A 27,469-nucleotide genomic window follows, 5' to 3' on the forward strand; every position below is an offset into this window, starting at 1 on the left:
AACATCATCATTATTAGAAGAGATATCTGTACTCCCATGTTCATTGTAGCATTATGCACAAGAGCCAAGGTATGGAAACAACCTAAGTGTCCATAGTAGATTAATGGATAAAGGAAATATGGTATATATATACACAATGGAATATTATTCAACCTTAAAAAAGAAGAAAATCCTATCATTTAAGTCAACATGGATAAAACTGGAGGACACTATGCTAAGTGAAATAAGACAAAGACAAATAGTGCATGATGTCACTTATATGTGGACTCTAAAAAAGTAATGAAATAAATCAACTCTTCCCTCCCTGGACATTTTCCTCAGCAGAATCTAGCAGCCTCTACTATGAGTCTTACCTTTTTTTTTTTAGTGTTTGTACCAGATCACAACCCCAGGGAACCTATGTATTTACTGATGTATATCTAGATTATACTTTACCATTGTTCTTTTTCTTTGCAATTCATTCCATCCACTTCCGGCATCAGAACCTCATTTTTCCTTTGGAGAAGTCCTTGTGATTCAGGTAGGCTGTGTGTCTCCTCCCTAGGCTGTGTTACTTGGGGCTGGCTAGACACAGTGTTTTATATATACTCTATATGTCTTAAGTACTTATTTCTCTGTTTTCCATCATTTTCCCTCCACATTTTAGTGTAGTTATTTTTTAATTGACATTTGTAATCCTTTCTTTTGTTTGACTAAATTACTGTTCAACCGATCTTCTGAGTGCTTAATTTCAGCATTTTTAATTCTAGAAGTTTCTTTTGGTTGCATTTCACAGACAGTTTTTGCTTAAATTGTATATGTTGTCCTTTTTTTAATACATTAATCATAATTTTAAATAATAGTTTCATTGAGATATAATTTACTTTCCATATTATTTAAAGTGTACAATTTAATGTGTTATGCATCTACCACCACAATCAATTTTAGAACTTTCATCCACCCCCCGAAAAGAAAAAGAATCTATTACAGGTCACTCACTCCCCCATTTCTCCAAACCCTAGGCAGCCACTAATACACTTTGTCTCTACAGATTTGCCTAGACTGGACATTGCATACAAATGGAATCATACAATTACTTAGCATGTTTTCAAGGTTCATCCATGTTGTAGCATGCATCAGTACTTGATTTCTTTTTATGGCTGAATAATATTCCATGGTGTAGATATTACTATGTTTCATCTATCCATTCACAGTAAATGGCCATTTGGGGTATTTCCACTTTGGGGCTCTTATGAATAATGCTGCTGTGGTTGGATTTACGTGCAAGTTTTGTGTGCAGGTCTAGATTTGTTTTTTAAATTAACAGACTATTTCGGAGCCGTTTCTGGTTTACAGAAAAATTAAGCAGAAAGGACAGAGTTCTCATACCTCCTTACCTCTCTACCCAGTTTCCCCTATTATTAATATCTTACATTAGCGTAATACATTTGTTATAGTTAATGAACCAATATTGACACATTATTACTAACTAATGTCCATGGTTTACTTTAGACTTCACTCTTTGTTTTGTACATTATATGATTTTTGACAAATGTGCAATAGCCTGTATCCACCATTACAGAACCATACACAGGAGTTTCTCTGCCTTTAAAATTCCGGGCTTCACCCATCCTTTTCTCCCTCCCCACAACCTCTGGCAACCACTGATCTTTTGATTGTCTCCACACTTTTGCCTTTTCCTAAATTTCATATAGCTGCAATCATATAATATGCATGTAGCCTTTGCAGATTGGCTTTTTTTCACTTAGCAATATGCATTTAAGCTTCTTCCATGTCTTTTCATGGCTACATAGCCTTTTCTCTTTATTGCTGAACGCTATTCCTTTGTACCGATATACCATAGTTCGTTTATCCATTCACCTATTGAAAAACATCTTGGTTGATTTCAAGTTTTGGCAATTATGAAAGAAGCTGTTATAAACATCCACGTGCAGGTTTTTATGTGGATGTAACTTTTCAGTTCCTATGGGTAAATACCAAAGAGCATGATTACTAGATCAGTGTATGGTAAAAGTATGTTTAGTTTTGTAAGAAATTGCCAAGTATCCTCCTAGCAACAAATGAGAGTTCCAGTTGTTCTGCATCGTCAACAACTTTGGTATTTCAGTATTTGGATTTTAGACATTTGAATAGCTGTGTAGTGGTATCTCATTATTGTTCTAATTTAAAATTCCCTGATGACATGGAATGTGTAGCATCTTTTCATATGCTTATTTGCCGTGTGTCTATTTTCTTTGTTTAATCATAGTTGTTTTGTTTTTTAACCAAGGCCTACTAACTCTTGTCCTCCTGTGTCTATTTATATTTTCTTTTTTCCTTCTTTCTTTCTTTTTTTTATCTTTTGATCATTTAGTCTTTTTCCTGGTATGTCCAATTATTTTTTTATTAAAATTGGGCTTAACTTATTTTAGGAAACTATAAAGATACCTCCACATTCAGGATGTTGTTATCGTTCTCTTGAAAAGATTTCCTTTTGCCCATGGCAGACAGTTACTATAGGGACTGGAAATCTTAGTCCATTCTCAGTTTGAGCTCATTCAAAGCCGTTTTTCACTCTGTGTGAAGGTTGCTCTATTTCTGTCTTGTCCTTCCTCTATGGGTGTTGCCCTTTGGGATTACCATGTGAACGTTTAGATTCTCCCTATTCCCAACTACTCTTGTATTTGTTAGGCTTTAAATGTAATGATTCCCCCAGCCCTGTGAGACTAAGGATACGTGTAGCTTGTCATTCCATTAGTTGTTGCCTTTAGCTTGAGCTCTTGCCGTTTGGCTTCTGTGGTTAGAGTCTTTTGAACTCCTTGGCTTTTCAGCTTGCGTCTGTGTTTCCCTTCTCTCCAGAACTTGGCCCACATGTCTCGGTGTGTGTCTAACATTCGGATGCTGGCGAAGAGATGTTTTCTTACTTTATCCGGGTTTTCTAAAATTTCTTTAGACTTCCCCTGATCTTATGTTATTATTGAAGTATCATCTCAATTATCCCTAGGAAGAAAATTTACAATTTTATGTTTTATTTTTTTATTTTCTATATTACCTCAGTTTCTGTAGAGACCTTTTACCTGATTCTTCAGTCTATTTCCTGTGTTACCAGTAAGATGGAGATAGGTGGAGGCTAAGAATATTGGGGGGGAAATCACTGATGAATGATATGTCTCGCTCTTTTTGTTTTTCCTCTCCTTATTTACTCTGGCAGCCTACATTTGCCCTTCTTGATTTGACCCAGTTGCCCAAATACGCAACCCACTCTGGCAAAGACCTGACTTTACTTTCATAAATGTCTGCATGTTAGGATTAGCTAGATGATGAACACCATGCCAAAGTTTTTTGTGTGACCAGTCAGAATGGCCATCATTAAAAAATCTACAAACAATAAATGCTGCAGAGGGTGTGGAGAAAAGGGAACCCTCTTGCACTGTTGGTGGGAATGTACATTGATACAGCCACTATGGAGTACAGTATGGAGGTTCTCTAAAAAACTACCATACGACCCAGCAATCCCACTACTGGGCATATACCCTAAAAAAACCATAATTCGAAAAGAGACATGTACCACCATGTTCACTGCAGCACTATTTATAATCGCCAGGACATGGAAGCAACCTAAGTGTCCATCGACAGATGAATGATGAAGAAGATGTGGCACATATATACAATGGAATATTACTCAGCCATAAAAAGAAATGAAATTGAGTTATTTGCAGTGAGGTGGATGGGCCTAGAGACTGTCATACAGAGTGAAATAAGTCAGAAAGAGAAAAACAAATACCGTACGCTAACGCAGATATATGGAATCTAAAAAAAAAAAATTGTTCTGAAGAACATAGGGGCAGGACAGGAATAAAGACGCAGACATAGAAAATGGACTTGAGGACACGGGGAGGGGGAAGGGTAAGCTGGGATGAAGTGACAGAGTGGCTTGGACATACATACACTACCAAATGTAAAATAGATACTAGTGGGAAGCAGCCACATAGCACAGGGAGATCAGCTCCGTGCTCTGTGACCACCTAGAGGGGTGGGATAGGGAGGGTGGGAGGGAGGGAGACGCAAGAGGGAAGAGATATGGGGATATATGTATATGTATAGCTGATTCACTTTGTTATAAGCAGAAACTAACACAGCACTGTAAAGCAATTATACTCCAATAAAGATGTTAAAAAACCAAAAAGTTAGATAGTAAAAAATTCAAAAGAATTGCCCACGCTCCTCCAACAGATTCTCTAACATTTAGCAGAACAGAATTCACACTGAATCTGGTTTATGAGTAAAAGACAAGTCAACTTGAAAGTGGTTCACAGATGACAACATTTCTTTTCCATGTGCCTGCTTTGGAGCCATATTTCTGCTGACCACTCAAAACTTTCCTCTTGAGTATTCTGTGATATATTAGAACCAGGAATAAGGGATGTTAGTGCTGGAAGGGTCAGCCAGTGGTCTGGGATTTAATTCACATATCCTTTCTGCACCAGGCTCTTTAAGATCATTGAGTTAGCCTAAGAATTTTGAAGCTGTAGAATTCAAGACAGTGCATTACAATATGCCAATATTACTATTCTCCTGCTCTGACATTCTCCACTGATGGACAGATGAAGGAGAAGGAAGGGCAGTCACCAGTAACTGAGAGTAAATGAAACTGGAATATTATAATTCAGTATCATTTGAGTGACTGAATTGGCTGGCAGAGTGTTCTTGCAGTTAAGGGTGAGGAAAGATTAATTCTGCCCATGACACCACTACTGTATTTATACAAGTCTACTGGGACAGTTGTTTACCTTGAATTGTTTTCTTCATTTCAGTCAGACAGTTGTGTTGACTGATTTTCCTTTTTGATGTATGAAATGACTGGCTGAATTTACCATTTAATTTCCACTAATGCACTGTAAAAACAATACATTACTTAAATTGGATTGGAAGGTATGAAAATGTTTACCCCAGAACTAGAAAGGCCAGATAAATCATACGAAACATTTAACTGTGAGTGTTAGAAAGCTACTGAGGTAGCCATGACCTAGAAAAGTAAAACAGAGAAAGAAACTCACTGAAGTGAGAACAATATTCTGCACATGCGTTTCTAGCCCAGTCATTTAGAAACTACTGATGAAGAGCAAAAGTCTGAGAAACCAAATGTGACTCCTAAGAGGTAGAAAAGCCAGTAGGTCTTAGGACAATGTCATAGGACTAAGGAAACCAGAGTTGGAATTGAGAAATAACAAGGCAGCTAGAATTTTAAGGACCAAAATCACAGAGAGTAAAGATTCAGAGAACGGAGCTGGATTCAGCAACAGTGTTCCCTTGCAGTATTTTCCATGTATAATAGGTAGACAAGACAAGATGCTAAGAAGTCAAACAAAAGCTAACTGAAGTCAAAGCAAAGACTTAGTTGGCTCATAATGCTGAAGAGACAAAATTGGGGTTCAGAACCTATGAAAGATTTGTGGCCCAATGGAAAACTAATGATATGAATTAGGACATTGGAAGTCTCTACGTGTGTGTGTGTGTGTGTGTGTGTGTGTGTGTGTCTGTGTGTCTGTGTGTCTATGTGTTAGGAAGGTTGATGCAACATCTACATTGAACCTCATAAAGAAGGAAAATGAGTATGAAGTTGGTCCAGTGACTGAGGTGATCTTCCCCTCTGCTCCCTACCTAAGAATAGGAAATTCTCTCCTCAAGAAAATACAGTTGACCCTGGAACAATGTAGGGGTTAGAGACGCTGACTCCCTGTGCAGTCAAAAATCCCCATATAACTTTATGGTCGGCCCTTCTTATCTGTGGTTCTGAATCTGAGGATTCAACCAACCACAGATCGTGTAGTACTGTATTACTTATTGAAAAAAAATCCATGCATAAGTGGATCTGTGCAGTTCAAACCCAGGTTGTTCAAAGGACAACTGTAATGTCATTCAGATTCTCTACAACTTGTCATATCCCAAGTCTGGTATTCACTGAAGAACCACCAAGACTACCAAGAAAAGGAGAATTAGAATAAAAAACAAAAAAGAATCAGAATCATAGATGACCTAAACGTTCAAGTTCATACATATTTTGGTAAATATTATCAAGTTCAAGAAAATAGATGACAAGGTGAAGAATTTAACTTGACAACTAGAAACTATAAACTGATTGAAGTTGAACTGATAGAATTAAAAATTATACGAAATTTAAAACCCGGTAGTGGATTGGACACAGGTAAAGAGAGGTAAGTGAACTGGAAGATAGAGTAGTAACAATATTAAGACTAAAGCATGGGAAACGAAAAGAATAAAAAGTACACAAAAGCGCATTTGAGACATATGGGCCACAATAAACATTTTTATCATATGTGTAAACTGGAGTCCAAAGAAAAAAGGAGAGAGAGATTGGGATGAAAACAATATTAACAGCTGAGAGTTCTCTAAAACTAAAAAGAATATATGGAGCCTTAAATTCAATAAGCACTAAAAAAAAGCAACAAGAACAAATACAAAGAAAACCACACCTAAGATCACCACAGTACAATTCATGAACAGCAAAGAAAAACATGACATCTTCAAAGCAGCCCGAGGAAAAAGAGAGAGATTACTTTCAAAGGAACAATAGGATTGAGATTACAGTTTACTTCTCAGCGAAACTGACTGGATACTAGAAAATAATGGAATAACATTTTTAAGTGCTAAAGAAAAGAACTGCGCATTGGGAATTCTAGAGGCAGAGAAAATGTTGTTTGGAAGGAAAGATGAAATAAGGAAATTTGCAGACAAACAAAATTTAGAAAATATGTTCTCATCAGAACTGACTGAATTAAATTCTAAAGGGAGACCTGCAGGCAGAAGGAAGATTATCACAGATGAAAATAAGGACTTTATAAAGAATTATGTATAACAGAAAGGATAAATAAGTGGATAAACCTAAATAAAATCTAACAGCAAAAAAGAGTAATAATAAAATATATCAAACATTAGAATGCATTAAAACAAAAGGAAGAGGAAAAAGTAGTAAAAGAAATTTAAGATCTCAGCGTTGCTTGAGAAGAAGTAAAAGAGCTAATAAGTCATGGTACATGTGTAACTGCTACTTATGTAAAAATAACAAGCTAATACAAGGGAAAATGGAATTTGAAGAAATCTCAAAGGAAGAAAGAAGAGCAAAAGGAACATAACAAGGTGGGACAAATAGTAAACAAGGAGTAAATGGTCTATAAGAAAATACATTAACTGTAAATACTGAAATTAAAGGACAAGGATTATTGAAACAAACCAAAAACCTAATTCTGTGCCACCTACAAGAGACAAGAGTCAGATTGAAAATGAAAGGATTCAAAAATTATGTCATAACAACAATAAGTAAAATTGAAGAAGATTTTTTAATGTTAACATAGATTTGAAAGCAAAAAGTATCACTGGCGATAAGGCAGGATAATAAAACCCACTGTTACTTTACAAGGAATATATTATAAGTCTAAACTTCAATGCAGTATATGAAGGGAAATTCCAAAAATCTAAGTAGAAATAGAAAAATCTAAATTACCTAGATCAGTAACATAGAACCACAACAACAAATCAGCAGATTATAGAAGATCTGAATACCATCATTAAAAACTTTGGCCTAAATTTACATAAAACACTGCACCGACAATGATGGAATATATATATTATGCAGAAATTTTTAGGTGCACATGGCACATTTATAAAATTGACTATATTCTGGTTATAAAACAAGGCTCTGAATAAGCAAGAAATTTAAACCTGTATAACCAATATTTTACCAAATAGTTGGATATTAAAAACATACTTCTGATCATTATGTAGGTCAAAGATAAAGTCGCAATGGGAATTAGAATTTTATTAATTGAATGATAATGAAAATATGCCATAACAAAACCTGTGGTTTGCAAATAAAGCTGTGGTCACAGAGAAGTTTATGTATTCCAATTATACTCTCTAAATGTAAAACGGAAAGGAATAAAGCAACTAGAAGATAACCTATCACCCTGAGGTAGGCAGCTCCTGAACTGTACCTGGTAGGGAAGGCAGGGCAGAACTTCAGGAGGCCAGCTGAGAGCACGGTGAACACCATGTCAGGAGCAGTCTCCAAGAAAGAGAATTTAATGTACAAAGGGATGACTAAAATATATTTAAGAGCTAGCACCCTGACCCCTCTTAAGGATGACTTATGTTGCTGGGGAAAAAATAAGAAGTGCTCGATGTAGAAGGTGAATAGCTTTATAATTCCCAGGAGAATCTTGGTACCAGGACCACGCAATGAAGAACTTGGAGTCCCCGTGGCTAATCCAGCAGAGAGAAAAGGAGAAACAGAGATGCGAGAGAAAATAAAGGGAACTCTTGGTGCAATTTGGTGCTGCTGCAGGCCCAAGTCCAGGTATGTGCTCTCTATCTCCACATCTTAAATAAAAGCCACCATGTTCCTCAGTCTTTCAGGTACTTAGAATTTCTCTTTAGAACCCGAAAATGGGGTCAGGTCTCCTGTCTGCATTGCTACAGTACAAAATAGAGGCAGGATGTTTGAAATAGTTCTCCATCTGGCAGAGGAGGCGTTGAAGCTGTGAGCCACTCGCTGCAAACCAGCAGGACATGAAGGATTCTTGAGCAGATCTGAAGCTACTGGGAGGCCTTTGAGGAGTTAAATCCCATAGTAAATACTGTACCTTCAATGGCCCCTTCTCCCTCTCTGTCCAGTCTTCCTCCACTCCCTTTGGGGGCCCAAAGGGGTTAAATGAGCACTCTGATGTAATCAATATAGCAAATTACTGGTATCTTCTAGGGATTATTAAGATCATAAATGCCCTATATACAGTATTATGTAGAAAGCAAGAGAGTTGATATAATACTTATATAAAACCGTGAAGGTGGAACTATCGTCCTTGGTCCTTACCATATAAACACACACACATAGACACACACACACTTAATGGAGATTGAAAATTTACTTATTTATTATTTTCCAAACCAATAGATGCACACCTAAATCTCCAATGGTAATGTCTATGATAAGCTTTTTTAGTCAGGGTATCATATGTAGACATAGCAGTTTCAATTCAAAATCAGGCTACCACCTGTTAAATATACAGGAGTCCATGTTTATGTGCCACGATCCATCACTGTTGTGCTAAAGCCATGTAAGCAAATTAAATGGGGATATCTAGGAATCACAACTACTACATTTTTCATATCTTTGACAATAATACACATCTCTTCAATAATTCCAGAAATGCAGTATTGCTGTTGATTTCAAGCTTGTTGGAATGGGAGACAAGTTCAGTTCAGTTTCATTTGGCTTTCCTACACAAATTTGAAAAGCAAGACAAGGGGTGTTCTGTCACTAACTGTGTTTTTTCCACTTATATATCAGGAACGGGATAAATATCCACAAATTTCATTATGAACCAGTGAGCACACTGTGAGTTGGGCTTGGGTCAGAACTCAGCTTATCACCTGACCTCCATATCTCTCATGCTAACAACTTGAGAGGGTATCATTTCTGTTTAATAGATGGTATTGATACCTCAGACCACTTATCTAGATGTTTTTGAAGTGTCTGAATGTTACCCCAGGTCAGTGTCAGACTCAATAATTCAGTTGCTGATTCAAGACTCTTATAAGATACACATATGCATGTGCATGTGCACACACACACACACATCCATTCATTCATCTATCTGTCATCTACCTATCTATATCTATAAATATTTTTTGACATAGCATTAAGTGAAAGAAGTGTGAGAACATTTCCCAGTTTGTGGATTTTCAATTTTCCCTTGTGAAGACTGAGTTGCTATATTTATAGAAGCTTGAGAAGCTGGAGTTACTAGGTCTTAATGATTCATACATTTAATCATAGTAAATATCTTTTAATCCCTGATAGTATTTTTGACTTCTTTTTCTGATATTATTATAACTAAATCCATTTCTTTTTGATCAGTATTCTCCCCTTAGGTTCTTTCTGTCACTTACACTTCAGACTTTCTATGTCCTGTTAAATTGGGTATGTCATAAATAAATAATAATAATTGTCTATTTAGCTAAATTAAATCTTACGTTTAATGTATTTATTGTGATTTTAATTAGCCCTTCAAATTCTTGGGTTTCGCATCTGTGGATTCAATCAACTTGGATTGAAATTTCCATTCATTTTACTACTACATTTTATATGAGGGACTTGAGCATCAGCAGATTTTGGTATATGCAGGGGCTCCTGGGACCAATCCCCCTCAGATACCAAGGGATGACTGTAATCTTCTGCTGTTGGATAAGTACTTAATAAATGTCAATTAGATACAGTTGATAATGATGGTGGTTCAGTTCAACTGTATGCTCACTGATTTTCTGTAAGCAGAATCTGTCAATTACTGATAGAGGTCTGTTGAGGTCTCCAGCTATAATAATAGAGCTGTTTATTTCATCTTGCCATTCTATCTGTTTTTGCCTCACTTATTTTGGTACTTTGCTGTTATGCACATACACATTAAGGATTAAGTCTTCTTAGAAAATTGACCCCCTTATCGTTGTGTAATGCCTCTCTCTATCCCTGATAATTTTCCTTGTTTGAAGTCTGCTTTGCCTGACATTAATATAGCTACTCCAGCTTTCCCTTCATTAGTGTTAGTGTGGTATATTTTCTTCATCACTTTACTTATAATCTATGTCTTTCTTCTTAAAGTGGGTTTCTTGCAGACAACATATAGTCAGTTGTTTTTTTTATCCCCTCTGTCATTTTCTGTTTTTAATTTTTATAGTTGCATTTAATCCATTCACATTTAAAGTGATTATGTGTATAGTTGGATTAATCTCTCCCCTTTCTGTACTGTTCTCTATTCATTGCACTTCTTATTTCTTATTTTTTAATATTCTACCCTTTTCTGCCTTATCTGGTTTAATTAGGCATTTTATATGATTCTGTTTTCTCTCATTTCTTAACAAATCAGTTTTACTTCTTTTTAAAAAATGATTTTAGTGGTTGCCCTAAGGATGGCAACATGTATTTACAACATGTATTTACAGGTCGACTTCTAAATAGGTCTATATTATTTTATGAGTGTGTAGGTACCTTAAAATATTTCATATTCATCCCTTCTAACATTGATGTCACTCATTTCACTTATCAGTAAGCTATACTCATCCAATATATTGTTGCTGTTGTTAGTTTGAACACTTATATTAAATCAAGTAAGAAAAAGAAGAATAAAAGGGTTTATTTTACCTTTATGTGTTCCCTCTCTAATGCTCTTCATTTCTTTACATAGATCTCAGTTTCTAACCTGCATCATTTTCTTTCTCTAAACTTTAAAAAAATTAAACTTCTTTAAACATTTTTTGAAAGGCAGATCTACTGGTGAAAAATTCCTCATTTTTGTTCATTTGAGAAAGTCTTTATTTCTCCTTCATTTTTGAGGAACAATTTTCCTTAATACAGAATTCTAGCTTGGTGATCCCTTTATTTCAACATTTTAAACATTTCTCTCCACTCTCTTTTTGCTTGCATTGTTGATGACAAGAAGTCTGCTATAAATCTTATACTTCTTTCTTCATAGGTAAGGTGTTGTTTTTCTGTGTGTGTGTTTCAAGATTTTTTCTTTGATTTTCTGTAGTTAGAACACAACATGCCAGGTGAAAGTTTTTTTATTATTTATCCCACTTGGACTGCTCTGAGTCCTTGATCTATGGTTTGGTGTCTATCATTATTTTTGAAAAATTCTTAGCTATTTTCACCTCACAAATTATATCAGTATTGTGAACTGAAATCCCATGTTTTTTATTACCAATTCATACTCTCCTCTAATAAGCCATTCATCATAGAAGACCTGCCACCTTACACTTCCTCTAGATCCACCTCTGCTGAGACCATTGCATCAAAGTGAGAACTAATCTCGAACTGATGTTTCCAATTTTCTCTTTGCACAGTGCTGAGTAGTGGGAACTTTAATTGTAACTGATCGATTTTTGTCTTTTATATAGTGTGCAGAATGTTTATTTGCACAAAACATAAATAACGTGTGTATATATATGTGCATGTATATGGTTATATATATGTGTGTGTGTGTGTGTGTGTGTGTGTGTGTGTATATATATAAATGTTACGATTCCTTGCTTGGAAGGATGGAATCTAGGGCAACAAGAAAAGGGGGAGTGATACATGGTCTTCCTCTTAACTTTACCTTTTTTTCTCTCCTTTTCTTTTTTTACCTAAGTTATTTATTTAATTCATCTCCTGCTACAAGAAAAGTGATGCAAAATCAGTCTACTGGTCATCATTTGATACAAATAACGAACATGGGCTTAAGGTCCTATACATTTTACTGGTCCATGTGCAAGAATAGTCCAAATCTGAGCTGTGGTCCATGATGTAGAACAATGGTCCAGGTTTTCTTTATTCATCTTCATTGCAGGTCAGAAGTGGCTTCAAATGAGGGTTATGGAATAAAGAATGGTTACCATATCTCTAGGAAAAGGGCTTGGACCTGACGCAGAGATGGGGATAGACAAAAACTTGGGTTCTTATGTTTTCTCTGGTGCAAACAGGAAGGCATTCAGCAAGCTGACTCCCACCCTGGGGAACATGACAAAGTAAATAGGGGCCTTCCAAGTGTGAGCTAAGCCCTCCTTGCTTGAGGCACTTCTAGACATGGGAAGCCCCAGATGTGGTTGGGACATACCTAGAACCCCAGAAACCCAGAGTCTAGCCACCACTCCATTTTCGACCTGATTCAAAGCTATCATTGCCTCTTTATTATTCTAGAGATTATAAAGAAATTATTATTCCTGATTAAAAACAGAATTATCAAATTTAAAATCATTGTGATAGCAGTAAGCAGCAAGGTATATTCCTTAGAAAATCAATGCAATGAAATACATACTCGGCATACATACATACTCAATTTTTCTCAGAATTCAGAAGAAAATAATAGAAACTAGGTGTGATGAGAGAATAGTTAAGTGAAAGAAGGTGGAAAATAAAATCCAATCTACAGAAAATTGTAACTTCATGAAACAGTCACTTTTACAAATTACAAGATTTTTTTTTAATCCAGAAAGTGACATAGTTATTTATCAGTTACTAGTTTCAGATTCCTTTCAACATTTCTGAAGACACAAGTCAAGATGAAGCTGATAATTGCCCAATATTTGATCTGATAAAAACATAATGCTGCAAACGAAGGAGAACTTTCCTCTGGTGAATGGTGGACTGAGGGGGGAAAAATGAAGCACGTTTTCACCTCATGGAACTGAGAATGCATGAAGAAACGTTGATAAAATATTTGATTAACTTAACCACAGATGTTCACAAACTGAGTTTTAAATAGATATTTATGGTTTTCCAAAGCAACCGAAGCAGCAGCCCATCTTCATGGGATCAGCTAGTGAGTATCAAAATTATTTAATACACTCTATCCCCTACTGTCAAAAGTGAATACACTCAAGTGCTTGGCATTCTGTAGAATAGTGGTTAAGGAGAAACTTGAAATGTGTTTTCTCTTGTCCAGCAAGTTAACATTTTCTGTTAGGTTTCTGTTTTCTCTCGAAGGACCTACTCTTCTCTTGATGGTAAGTTATTCTCTTTAAGGACACGCTGTCCCCCCACCCGTCCCCTCAACTACAGTAGTATGCTTTATCCAGAGATTTCTGTAGGGCACGAATATCATGATATGATAATGCAAAATACATATGTACATTTTAGTTAGCAGATGGTTGGTCTCCTTATATAGATTTTAAAATACAAATCAAAATAAAATTCAGATGGAATAAGGACTTAAATATATAGAGCATAAAATTACTGAAATAATACAGGAGATAACAAACTCTGAGCTACACAGTAAAAGCAGACATAATGATTTGGTTAAACACCAAAAGCTTCAAAAAGTTTAAACAAATCTCAAAATAGAGAAATAACTTCTGCAATGCAAAATAATCAATATAGGGGCAAGAGATTTCATTAAAAAATAAAGGTAAATATTATATTGAATAAATGCCAGGAAGAAGAAATTCAGGAAAGCAAATGTAAAAAATGTGATAAATAACAATGAAATGCTCAAACCAGTGTTCAACAAAACAAAATTTAAAATAAAAATAATATGAATGTTTTGTCTGTATGTTTAATTCATGAAATTTGTTAAATGTAAACTGTTCAAATTGATGGAAATATAAACATTGGACTAATATTCTGTATTTTGGATTTTGCTTTCTATTTGATGGTAAGATTTAGAGACTTTTTCATGTCTGTTTATAGACATAACTTTTTCATAATACCTTCATAGCACATATTCTGGATTCTTCATAATTTATTTGTCATTCTTATGGGGATTTCAAGTTGTCCTCACTTGGTTGCTATGCCAGCAATTCTATACGAGAAAACCTTATCCATACAATTTGGTTTCGATGTGTTTTCTTAGCACTCATTAATTCTCCTGAAGAAACCTGCTCCTTTTCCCAAACTTTAATTCAGGAAACACAAGGATAGTCACCTAATTTTAGAACTTTGTTTTGTGTTATTGAGATCTGTATTGTTAATCTTACGATCTCACGGTTCTTCCTCAGTTTGGTCATATTTCCTTATGCTAACAAAATCTTCTTTTGAGAGGTAAAAAAATATTTTTTATTCTTACTGAAGATGCACTTAAAATATTTTTCATTAATTTGTACTTTTGTTGTTGGCACCAAATTACTGAGTAAAGGGCAAAAGAAACAACTTTATTCAGCCATATATAATTACAAATCAGTTTGTTGATATTTAGTAATATTGGTTCTTATTATCCATTATCCTAAATTAAAATTTAGTATATTTACAGACGCTCAGAAACACTAGGAAGTTAAAATTACATACTATTTCTTTGCTCTTGAAATTACATTTGATAAGCTTTTGTATTTTCTTAAGGAACAATCTGTGTCTTCAGCACTTTTTGATGTAGCATTACATGAAGAACATTTTCCATGTTATTAAATATTTTTTGAAAGCATGTTAATACCTACAAAACATTCCATCTTATGCAAGTACCACATAATTTATCTGTGCCTTCATTACTTGATATTAAATGTGTTTCTATCCCCAAACATTCTAGAAAAGCTTTCTTGCACATTAATCCTTGTTAATTGCTTTATTTCTCTAAAATAATTCTTATAATGCTATATAAGTAAAGTATGCTGTGGGCACTCAAAACCATAGAGAAAACAGTACATCTAAATGTATTAGTGTTTAAGAATCATAACACATCGAGGGGGATTTTAAGTGAATGAACCTAGTGATTAATTTTAAGAACATAAAACTTGAGACAACCAGCTATTATGTGCTCCCTAATGTGAAGAAATAAGAAGTGTAGCACATCAACTATGAAGAACTCTTACCAATCAAATCTGAATCAAAACTGTAGTTCCCAATCACTAATTTGTTAAAAAAGAAAAACATGAAAATCGGAGAAATATGTTAAAAATAAAACAGGAATACACACAGAAAAATGCAAAATTTTGTTAACTCTACAAGGCAAATGACCACCCACAAGGAAGAATAAACGTCATGGAAAAAAGAGAGAGGGACAACCTATAGATTTAAAGACAAGAGAATAATCAACCAAGCTATCAATACTCTGAGCCCTGTTGGGATTCTGATTTCAATAAAACAACTTTGGAAATGAATTATGATACATCATGCAGATATATACACTGACTAGATTTTTTAACATTAAGGGTTTATTGTTAAATTTGTGGGTGGATAGCTGGAAAAGCTTTTGTCTTATTTTGTATTTTTTTAGTCCTTATGCTATTTTTTCCCCGATGAAATGTTATGCTTAGGATTTTCATCTATACTATTCAGGGGTTAAAGTAACTCTGAAGTAATCCTAAAGTAACCTTAAAGTAATCGTGTTTTGGGCAGAGCCAAAACACGATTGGACATATGTTGATAATTATTGATCTTCTCTATATTTACATATTTTTTGAGAATTTAAAATGCCACAAAAGGGAGCAACGGGAAATGAGTTTACTATTTTGGTGGGGAATAGATAATTCAGTCTTGTTATATATCTATATGGTTTATCCTGAAGAGATTTGGGAAAGGAAGTGATATGATGGGATTCACAAGTGAGAGTGCACTCTTATGAACATGGACATGAATTCATCCAGGAGCAAGGAGACCATTAGACCATTAATACCTTCCTCAATTTCTATAATTCCAGTCCCCTCTCTGTCACACTCTTATGGGCTATAATTTCTCTACAGAATGATAATAGAATGATAAAGAAAATAAGAGTGAATTAAAAATGAGATGTGAAAGCCAAAGGGACTCCTTGGTAGAGGCAAAGAAGCCCTCGTTTTGCAGCAGGAGTGCAGAGAAAGCCAAACATGAGGCCTGAGATTTATTAGTCTGTGCGACTAACTTCAAAGGAGGTTAAACTTGGCAGATTTGTTATACCAAGGGCATTGCCCCCATTGGGAAAATCTGAAGCTTTAACACACAGAATCTAGACATGCGGATGATTGCTCCTGAAGATTTTGATTCCTCTGACTCTTCTGAACCTTCTAAGCCTGCAGAAGTGTTCCATTCCTTTTTGCTAAGAGCAGTCATCTCAATCATCCTGAAAGGCAGCAGATATACCACTCAAGATCTGCCCTCACTTTCCCTCCTGGCCACTTGGCTTATACCTAGGTTTTAAGTCACAATATCAAGCAACTGAGGATGCACTTGGCTTCATAAACAAAGTACTGTAATTTAAAGATGCTGCAAATCTATCTGACATGTATCAGTAGCCATCTGGGATGTATGAGTGGCACTGTGTTAGAAGATTCTTTATCAAAGGGACTGGAACATAGAATTGGAAAGGGAAGAATTTATTTACCTGAGAATATTCTTTGGAGATAAAGGATTTAGTGTCCTGGAAAGAACCTCAGGAGATTGTACAAACTAATAAGGTGGCTCCCAGTACATGGCATGGTACACACAGTGGCCAAGCTGAGCAAAACTGAAATGCATGAACTGCAATGTCAGATGATGGATAAAGAAATTAAAAAGTTCAGAGAAGTAGACATGCTAGAATGGATGTAATATGTACAGTCAGAAGATAAGCATGATGGTTATGTTCCTTGGGAAGGCCCAAGGACACAAAATTTATCAAGGCCATATGAATGGCCTGGTGAGACAGGAAGCAGCATCATTAAAAAGTTCAGGGGCTTCCCTGGTGGCACAGTGGTTGAGAGTCCGCCTGCCGATGCACGGGACGCGGGTTCGTGCCCCGGTCCGGGAGGATCCCACATGCCGCGGAGCAGCTGGGCCCGTGAGCCATGGCCACTGGGCCTGTGCGTCCAGAGCCTGTGCTCCACAACGGAAGAGGCCACAACAGTGAGAGGCCCGTGTACAGGAAAAAAATAAATAAATAAATTCAGTAGTGTCTCTACTTTTCATTTTAGGGCTGGAGATAGAAAATACTGTTACAGAATTTATCTAGCTGAAAACAATGTCCATGAATGGACTTTAAAATAGTAGAGTCTAGGTGGCAGCAGTTAACTGTCAGTAACCAGGTGGCACTTAACCACATATGTTGTGATCACTAGCAAAGTTGGAGTAATAGCCCTGGGAACCAGATACACAGGGACTTACAAGGATGGTTAATAGAATATGACCTCCCTAGGGGCAAAATAGTTTGGTGTCTGACGAAGTCACTACTCAGGTTGAACCAGCAGAAGAAATCAAGGTTTGGTGATTGGGCGTCTGAGGATAGCCACCCTAATAAATATGTCATGATTCCTTGCATAGGTTTCAGACTGGGGACGATTGTTCAGAATCAGAGCCCACTAAACAGTGGTTCCAAGTGGAACAATTGCAATACCATAGCATGTATATACAAAGCAATGATTTGCTGCATTTTTCCTCAAGAAAATTATGGCCATTTACTCACTTGACTATAAATTGGGAGATGGGGATTACTCATATTTTTAGCACTGTTGGTATAGGTTATAGGGTTTCTGTGATATTGAACTACGAATACTTTGAAACATTATTGTGGCCTTCCTATATGTATGGGGGCATATGGGAGACAGGTAATAAATCACTTACATAGACCACCTGATGGTCATTTCCCTGGACCCTGAATGTTTAATTGGTATTAACATACTTGGAAGTTAGTACAACTTCCAGATTGGGTCCTTGGTTGTAGATAACTACCAAAATAGGGAAAGCCACATGGAAGCCTCTGAAACTGTTCCTGTCATGAGAAAGTAAGTAAAAATATATAAATAAAAATTGTATTATATAGAGTTTAGGAGATTTATATCAGCTATGAGTTTCTAACAGAAGCAAGGATGGTGGTCCTTATCACATCCCCAGTTAAGTTACCTAGCAATGATCTTGCAAAAACCAGATGGATCCTGGAAGGTGACTGTAGACCACTGCAAGCTCAACCCAGTAGTTGCCCTGATTGAAGTTGCCATGATGGATGTGGTAACTTTGTTAGAACAGATAGAGCCTCAGGTTCTGGTATATGGACATTGTTTTGGCATGTGCATTCTTTTCTATTTCAGTAAGAAAAGAGGATCAGGGAGAGTTTTTGCTCACTTCAAATGTGTAATAAACACTTGCAAATTTTGCTGTTGAGCTGTAATTCCTTTTCCTCTGCTATAATGTAGTCCAAAGGGATCTCAGACTATCTAAACATTGCAGAGCGCAGCACATGAATCCATTGCTTTCAGGATAGCATGTTAATCTCTTCAAATAGTTAGTACTATGAAGGCCTTCATGAGACACTGTTTAGAGGATGGAGTGGTCATGATGGCAGAGAGAGAGGCCAACAGCATGGATTCTCACTAACTAAGGCTAATCTAGCTACTGCTACTGCCAAATGTCCAACCTGTAAGAAAAAGAGACCAAAACCAAGCTCCAAAATTACATAATTTCTTGAGATTTACTATCTACCTGGTAACAAATTAACTATTTTGAATAGCTTCCATCCTGAGAATATCACTGGTCTTGTCACTAGAATAAATTATTATTATATATTTCTGCCAGTGTATATGGGTTTCAAAAACATTCCTGTTCTGCTAATTGTTTTTCAAAGAAATGAGTTTTATGGAAGGTGTGATGGTTTATTTTATGCCTCAACTTGACTGGGCCACAGGGTGGCCAGGTATTTGGTCAAACATTACTCTGGGTGTATCTGTGAGGATGTTTCTTTTGTTTGTTTGTTTGTTTCTTTTTAACATCTTTATTGGAGTATAACTGCTTACAAAGGTGTGTTAGTTTCTCCTTTATAACAAAGTGAATCAGCTGTACATATACATTTATCCCCATATCTCCTCCTCCTTGAGTCTCCTTCCCACCCTCCCTATCCCAGCCCTCTAGGTGGACACAAAGCACCGAGCTGATGTCCCTGTGCTATGCAGCTGCTTTCCCCACTAGCTATCTATTTTATATTTGGTGGTGTATATATGTCCATGCCGCTCTCACTTCATCCCAGCTTACCCTTTCCCCCTCCCCATGTTCTCAAGTCCATTATCTACATTTGCGTCTTTATTCCTGTCCTGCCCCTAAGTTCTTCAGAACCATATTTTTTTTTAGATTCCATATAAATGTGTTAGCATATGGTATTTGTTTTTCTCTTTCTGACTTACTTCACTCTGTATGACAGTCTCTAGGTCCATCCACCTCACTACAAATAACTCAATTTTGTTTCTTTTTATGGCTGAGTAATATTCCATTGTATATATGTGCCACATCTTCTTTATCCATTCATCTGTCGATGGACACTTAGGTTGCTTCCGTGTCCTGGCTATTGTAAATAGAGATGCAGTGAACATTGTGGTACATGACTCTTTCTGAATTATGGTTTTCTCAGGGTATATGCCCAGTAGTGGGATTGCTGGGTCGTATGGTAGTTCCATTTTTGCTTTTTTAAGGAAGCTCCGTATTGTTCCCCATAGTGGCTGTATCAATTTACATTCCCACCAACAGTGCAAGAGGGTTGCCTTTTCTCCACACCCTCTCCAGCATTTATTGTTTGTAGATTTTTTGATGATGGCCATTCTGACCAGTGTGAAGTGATACCTCATTGTAGTTTTGATTTGCATTTCTCTAATGATTAGTGATGTTGAGCATCCTTTCATATGTTTATTGGAAATCTGTATATTTTCTTTGGAGAAATGTCTCTTTAGGTCTTCTGCCCATTTGGGGGTTGGGTTGTTTGTTTAATTGGTATTGAGCTGCATGAGCTGCTTGTAAATTTTGGAGATTACTCCTTTGTCAGTTGCTTCAATTGCACATATTTTCTCCCATTCTCAGGGTTGTCTTTTCATCTTCTTTATGGTTTCTTTTGCTGTGCAAAATATTTTAAGTTTCATTAGGTCCCATTTGTTTATTTTTCTTTTTATTTCCATTACTCTAGGAGGTGGGTCTAAAAGGATCTTGCCGTGATTTATGTCATAGACTGTTCTCCCTATGTTTACCTCTAAGGGTTTTATAGTGTCTGGCCTTACATTTAGGTCTTTAATCCATTTTGAGTTTATTTTTGTGTATGGTTTAAGGTAGTTTTCTAATTTCATTCTTTTACATGTAGCTGTCCAGTTTTCCCAGCACTACTTATTGAAGAGGCTGTCTTTTCTCCATTGTATATCCTTGCCTCCTTTATCAGAAATAAGGTGACCATATGTGCGTGGGTCACCTCTGGGCTTTCTATCCTGTTCCATTGATCTTGATTTCTGTTTTTGTGCCAGTACCATACTGTCTTGACTACTGTAACTTTGAATGTAGTCTGAAGAAGGGAGCCTGATTCCTCCAGCTCCATTTTTCTTTCTCAAGGTTGCTTTGGCTATTTGGGGTCTTTTGTGTTTCCATATAAATTGTGAAATTTTTTGTTCTAGTTCTGTGAAAAATACCATTGGTAGTTTGATAGGGATTGCATTGAATCTGTAGATTGCTTTGGGTAGTAGAGTCATTTTCGCAATGTTGATTCTTCCAATCTAAGAACATGGTTTATCTCTCCAACAGTTTGTATCATCTTTAATTTCTTGCATCAGTGTCTTATAGTTTTCTGCATACAACTCTTTTGTTTCCTTAGGTAGGTTTTTTCCTAGGTATTTTATTCTTTTTGTTGCAATGGTAAATGGGAGTGTTTCCTTCATTTCACTTTCAGATTTTATATCATTAGTGTATAGGAATGCAAGAGATTTCTGAGCATTAATTTTGTATCCTGCTACTTTACCAAATTCATTGATTAGCTCTAGTAGTTTTCTGGTAGCATCTTTAGGATTCTCTGTGTATAGTATCATGTCATCTGCAAACAGTGACAGTTTTACTGCTTCTTTTCCAATTTGGATTCCTTTTAGTTCTTTTTCTTCTTAGATTGCTCTGGTTAAAACTTCCAGAACTATGTTGAATAATAGTGGTGAGAGTGGGCAACCTTGTCTTTTTCCTGATCTTAGTGAAATGATTTCAGTTTTTCACCATTGAGAACGATGTTGGCTGTGGGTTTTTCATATATGGCCTTTATTATGTTGAGGTAAGTTCCCTCTATGCCTACTTTCTGCAGGGTTTTTTTCATAAATCGGTGTTGAATTTTGTCAAAGGCTTTTCTGCATCTATTGAGATGATCCTACGGTTTTTCTCCTTCATTTTGTTAATATGATTTATCACATTGATTGATTTGCGTACATTGAAGAATCCTTGCACCCCACTCGATCATGCTTTATGATCCTTAATATGCTGTTGGATTCTGATTGCTAGTATTTTGTTGAGGATTTTTGCATCTAAATTTCTTAGTGGTATTGGCCTGTAGTTTTCTTTTTTTGTGAAATCTTTGTCTGGTTTTGGTATCAGGGTGATGGTGGCCTCATAGAATGAGTTTAGGAGTGTTCCTCCTGCTATATTTTGGAAGAGTTTGAGAAAGACAGGTGTTAATTCTTCTCTAAATGTTTGATAGAATTCGCCTCTGAAGCCATCTGGTCTTGGGCTTTTGTTTGTTGGAAGATTTTTAATCACAGTTTCAATTTCAGTATTTGTGATTGGTCTGTTTATATTTTCTATTTCTTCCTGGTTCAGTCTTGGAAGGTTGTGCTTTTCTAAGAATTTGTCCATTTCTTCCAGGTTGTCCATTTTATTGGCATAGAGTAGCTTCTAGTAATCTCTCGTGATCCTTTATATTTCTGCAGTGTCAGTTGTTACTTCTCCTTTTTCATTTCTAATTCTATATTTTGAATCTTTTCCCTTTTTTTCTTCATGAGTCTGGCTATTGTTTATCAATTTTGTTTATCTTCACAAAGAACAAGGTTTTCGTTTTATTGATCTTTGCTATTGTTTCCTTCATTTTTTTTTCATTTATTTCTGATTTGATCTTTATGATTTCTTTCCTTCTGCTAACTTTGGGGTTTTTTTTTGGTTCTTTCTCTAATTTCTTTAGGTGTAAGGTTAGGTTTCTTATTTGAGATGTTTCTTCTTTCTTGTGGTAGGATTGTATTGCTATATACTTCCCTCTTAGAGCTGCTTTTGCTACATCCCATAGGTTTTGGTTCATCGTGTTTTCATTGTCATCTGTTTCTAGGTATTTTTTGATTTCCTCTTTGATTTCTTCAGTGATCTATTGGTTATTTAGTAGTGTATTGTTTAGCCTCCATGTGTTTGTATTTTTTATAGATTTTTTTCCTGTAATTGATATCTAGTCTCATAGCATTGTGGTTAGAAAAGATACTTGATATGATTTCAATTTTCTTAAATTTACAAATGCTTGATTTGTGACCCAAGATATAATCTATCCTGGAGAATGTTCCATGAGCATTTGAGAAGAAAGTGTATTCTGTGGTTTCTGGATGGAATGTCCTATAAATATCAATTAAGTCCATCTTGTTTAATGTATCATTTAAGGCTTGTGTTTCCTTCATTATTTATTTTCATTTTGGATCATCTGTCCATTTGTAAAAGTGGGGTGTTAAAGTGCCCTACTATTATTGTGTTACTGTCGATTTTCCCTTTTATGGCTGTTTGCATTTGCCTTATGTATTGAGGTGCTCCTATGTTGGGTGCATAAATATTTACAATGTTTATATCTTCCTGTTAGATTCATCCCTTGCTCATTTGTAGTGTCCTTCTTTCTCTCTTGTAATAGTCTTTATTTTAAAGTCTATTTTGTCTGATATGAGAATTGCTACTCCAGCTTTCTTTTGATTTCCATTTGCATGGAATATCTTTTTCCATCCCCTCCCCTCACTTTCAGTCTGTATGTGTCCCTCAGTCTGAAGTGGGTCTCTTGTAGACAGCATATATATGGGTCCTGTTTTTGTATACATTCAGCCAGTCTAAGTCTTTTGGTTGGAGCATCTAAACCATTTACATTTAAGGTAGTTATCGATATGTATGTTCCTATTTTTCTTAATTGTTTGGGGTTTGTTATTGTAGGTATTTTCCTTCTCTTGTGTTTCTTGCCTAGAGAAGTTCCTTTCACATTTTTTGTAAAGCTGGTTTGTTGTTGCTGAATTCTCTTAGCTTTTGGTTGTCTGTAAAGGTTTTAATTTCTCTATCAAATCTGAATGAGATCCTTGCTGGGTAGAGTAATCTTCGTTGTATGTTTTTCCCTTTCATCACTTTAAATGTCATACCACTCCCATCTGGCTTGCAGAGTTTCTGCTGAAAGATCAGCTGTTAACCTTTTGGGGATTCCCTTGTATTTATTTGTTGCTTTTCCCTTCCTGCTTTTAATATATTTTCTTTGTATTTAATTTTTGATAGTTTGATTAATATGTGTCTTGGTGTGTTTCTCTGATAGTATCCTATTGGACTCTCTGTGCTTCCTGGACTTGATTGACTCTCTGTGGAATCAGGAGGTGTTGCTTTCCTGGTATCCTTGTGCGACAGTACCCTAAGGTTTCAGCACTATGAACCAGGGAAGCTCACCCCAGTATTCAGCTTCAGTATTCAGTCACTACTGGGGTTCCACTTGCCCCCTGGTTGATCTCAGTCTCCATTTCAAGTGATATTGTATGACCCAAAGCCCTACTCTGTATCACATTGTTGGTCTTTCTATCCTGGTCAACCCCTACCTTAATCTGGTGTGGTCAGACCCCTATACAAAGATGCTCCTGTCAGGCATGACCTTCCAAAGGATATATCTCCCTGAGAGCAAAGGCAAAGGCCAAGGCCAGACCTCTTTAGGGTAAAGTTAAATTCCCTACAAGTACATTTATCAAAGTCACATTTATGCTATCATTTTAAGGATTTGCAATAGTGATTCCAAAGTTCAGACAACATTGTAAAGTTTCTTGTCCTTTTATTCTGTTGAAATAATGACACCTGCTTACTAGGAATATGAAAAAGCTCCAACCAAGGTGACACTTGGACACAATTTCACTTATATGCCAGCTCTAAGATGTCACTTGCCTGTTCACTATCCTTAATTTATCACAGAGTTAATTAAATTTTATGCTCTTCTTGTATAATCATTTGTACACCTTCTATGATTAACCTTACACAGTCATTTTTCCACAATAATTTAAACAAAATTTTAGTGTATTTAGCTCATTTTTATTGTATGTGTTCTGTGATATTAGGAAAATGTCACTTAATTTACGAAATTAAATCTAAATATTTTTATTATCCATAAATCTTATATTTATTTAGTATAGGTCTTGCCATCATGGAATGTTTCTCTATTAGAAACTTTGATAAATGTGTTGTAACCATAGGAATGATTTGCAAGACAGCACGAGTAGTCAAAATAGACTAAATTAACGTGTTAGGTTTAGTGTTCACACGGCATGCTTTACTTTAATTGATTACTCTATAGCCAAACTTAAATTACTAGTATCAGTGCTGATAGAAGAAAATGAATATTTAATAAAACACCCTTTGTATCATAGTAGCAGATTAATCTAAGTAAAAAAGCTATCATTTGTAATAAGTTTTTAAGGCTACTTTGATATCTTGAATACATGCAATATTAAAGAGCTTATAAATACAAAGAGCAAGATAAGTTGGGATAATTTAACAAAAAGTCTCTGCAATTAACTTTGAATTATGATGCATTTGGATTTAAAAATTAAGTAATACACTTACATTGAGAAGAAGTGGCAATACATTTTTTCTAGCTTTGAAATTGCAACAGATTCATTTATCAATAGAATTATATCAACAAAAATAACATAATGAGTAAACGGTAAATGATTAATTTATGAACTTCATAACTAACTCTTAGAGTCATTGATGTTTACATATAGATAATCTTAAGACAAATAATTCATGGATAAAGTACATTTTATTCCCCCATCATCAATCACCATCATTGTCATCGATACAACAGAGTTTTTGGAATAAAACTCAAATGAATAACAATAAGGAATATCACATTACTAAAATGTAAAAAATTATATAACTAAGAAAAAACCTTGTAAGTTAATATTGAGAGTAAAAATAGAATAAAATTACAGATAAGGATAAAAGGCAAATTTTATGCATTCTTAAATATATTCTTTAAATCCCAAACATAATTTTGACTATTAAATTATTTAAATTCCTTAATCTGGAGATGCATTACAAAAAATAATCCTGTATACACTATAAAATCAGAAGTATATAATACCTTAGTGGTTTATTATGACTGTTGAACTTCAACTGTGTCTTTAGCTCCATGGATTTTGTTCCATTCTATGTTAAAATTGAAAATCAGTGATTGCAAGAAAAAAATTAATTCCCGTTTTTTCCCCCATGTTTCTCCCAAAGTGGCTGAAGTAGGAGATGGAAACATTACCATTGAAAAAGAAGGTACAAGAAGAGCCAGATTTATGGGCATGCACCTAGTGCATCCACTCAGACCCAGACAGAAGGACTACACACTTGGTTTAATGCTCTATTGTTGCCATCTTGAAATTCTGAAGAATTTTTGAATAAGCAGCACTGCATTTTCATTTTTCACTGAGTATGCATAGCCATAAATAAAGTCAAACCTGTTGGTGATGTCAATCTGGAAAACTCCTATCTGGGTCAAGGAGAGACAGACTGGGCATGGCTGCCAGGCATGTGCTTAAATGAATACTTGGAGAGACCATATATAAAATAGATAAACAACAAGGATTTACTGTCTAGCACAGGGAAATATATTCAGTATCATATAATAACCTATAATGGAAAAGAACTGAGAAAAAAGAATATATATTAATTTATTCATACAAATGTATAACCGAATCACTTTGCTGTACACCTGAAACTAACACAATATTGTAAATCAAATATACTTCAATTAAAGAAAAGAATACTTGGAGAGAACATGACTATTCTCTGAAACTTGGAATAAGCCTATGACCCTGGGTTTTATTCCTTTCCAGTACAGCTTGTCTGTTCTGAAGAGATTTTGACTGGCAAATAATGAAGAGACCCTTCTTTACTTGATAAAAGCAAACAAATAAATACGAACAATAACCAAAAAAAAGGAGGATGGGCAATATCAATATTAAAATGGACAAATTCATGATCCACAAAGAATATATAATATGAATAGCAAACACTTTTAGAATAATGAGAAGATGATTAATATTGGTCTTATAATGTAAGTGGAAATCTTTGACTCCTCTCTCAAAATGATTTTAAGCAAGTCCATAGAAAACTTTAAAAATGATATCGATTTTGAAGAGTATAAGTACAAGTCTGAATTAATAGGTTTATACTGAAATTTAAAATTAGACTAAATAGACATGCAAAGAGCTCCCAAATATCTGAAAAACGTTCAAAATTTATGTTCTCAAAGCAATAAACTTTAATCAGTTATTAAAAATAGAAAAAAACCACAGTTTCTGGCCTCGGTGCAATAACTTGAGAAATTAATAAGCTTAATAACACAATAACAAGTAGGAAATTATAATATAGAACTCATTTAAATAGCTCTAATTACTCTGAAAGCAAAATTACCATGCCTATTTAGAAATTAAGTACTTACAGAACCAAACATAACAAAGTATATAAAATATACTAAACCTTTACTCAAAGAGAACATGAAAAGCTATAAATCCTTTCATTATTAAGAAGAGAGAGTATATATATATATATATATATATATATATATATATATATATATAACAATTATTAAATTTCAGTGGATTTATTGGGAAAATGGACATGAAATTAGATGAAGCTAGAAACAGATAACACTCCATGAGAGCTTAATATATGACAAGACTTTCCTATAAATATTGCTGGGATTATCAATCTCAGTCTTGAATGATACTATTATGAGCCTTATTTCACCTATGAAGAAACTCAGGCACAGAGATTTTAAGTAACCTTTCCAAGTAACTTGCCCAAGGTCACACAGATGTGTAAATGGAAGAGCTAGTTTATGAATAAAGTCAGTGTAGAACCATAACCTGGACTCTTAACCTCTATGCTCCACCCCTTTGTATAATAAAATAGCTCATACTGACATATGATTACTACTCACCAAGCCCTACTCTGAGTGTTTTACGTGTTTTAATGAAAGACAAAATAGGTCAAAAAAAATATGAAATCAAAGTGCATTTGACTGTTATGCTG

At 35.3% G+C, this 27,469-nt stretch overlaps 1 protein-coding gene across 1 annotated transcript in view; it reads left to right on the plus strand.

The window, feature by feature from the left end:
- LOC309829341 (uncharacterized protein) overlaps positions 1–26,835 on the plus strand; it is a gene marked incomplete at its 5' end in the record, with an annotated part of 127,539 nt that extends 100,704 nt beyond the window's left edge. Inside the window, one exon of the mRNA XM_082665205.1 lies at positions 25,667–26,835. Within this exon, the coding sequence (XP_082521331.1) occupies positions 25,667–25,830 (164 nt within the window). The 3' untranslated portion in view covers positions 25,831–26,835. The remainder of the gene's footprint in view (positions 1–25,666) is intronic.
- Between the last annotated feature and the right edge of the window lie 634 nt (positions 26,836–27,469).

This window comes from Grampus griseus (genome assembly GCF_964374135.1).
Source record: "Grampus griseus genome assembly, chromosome: 11".
Classification (NCBI taxonomy): domain Eukaryota; kingdom Metazoa; phylum Chordata; class Mammalia; order Artiodactyla; family Delphinidae; genus Grampus; species Grampus griseus.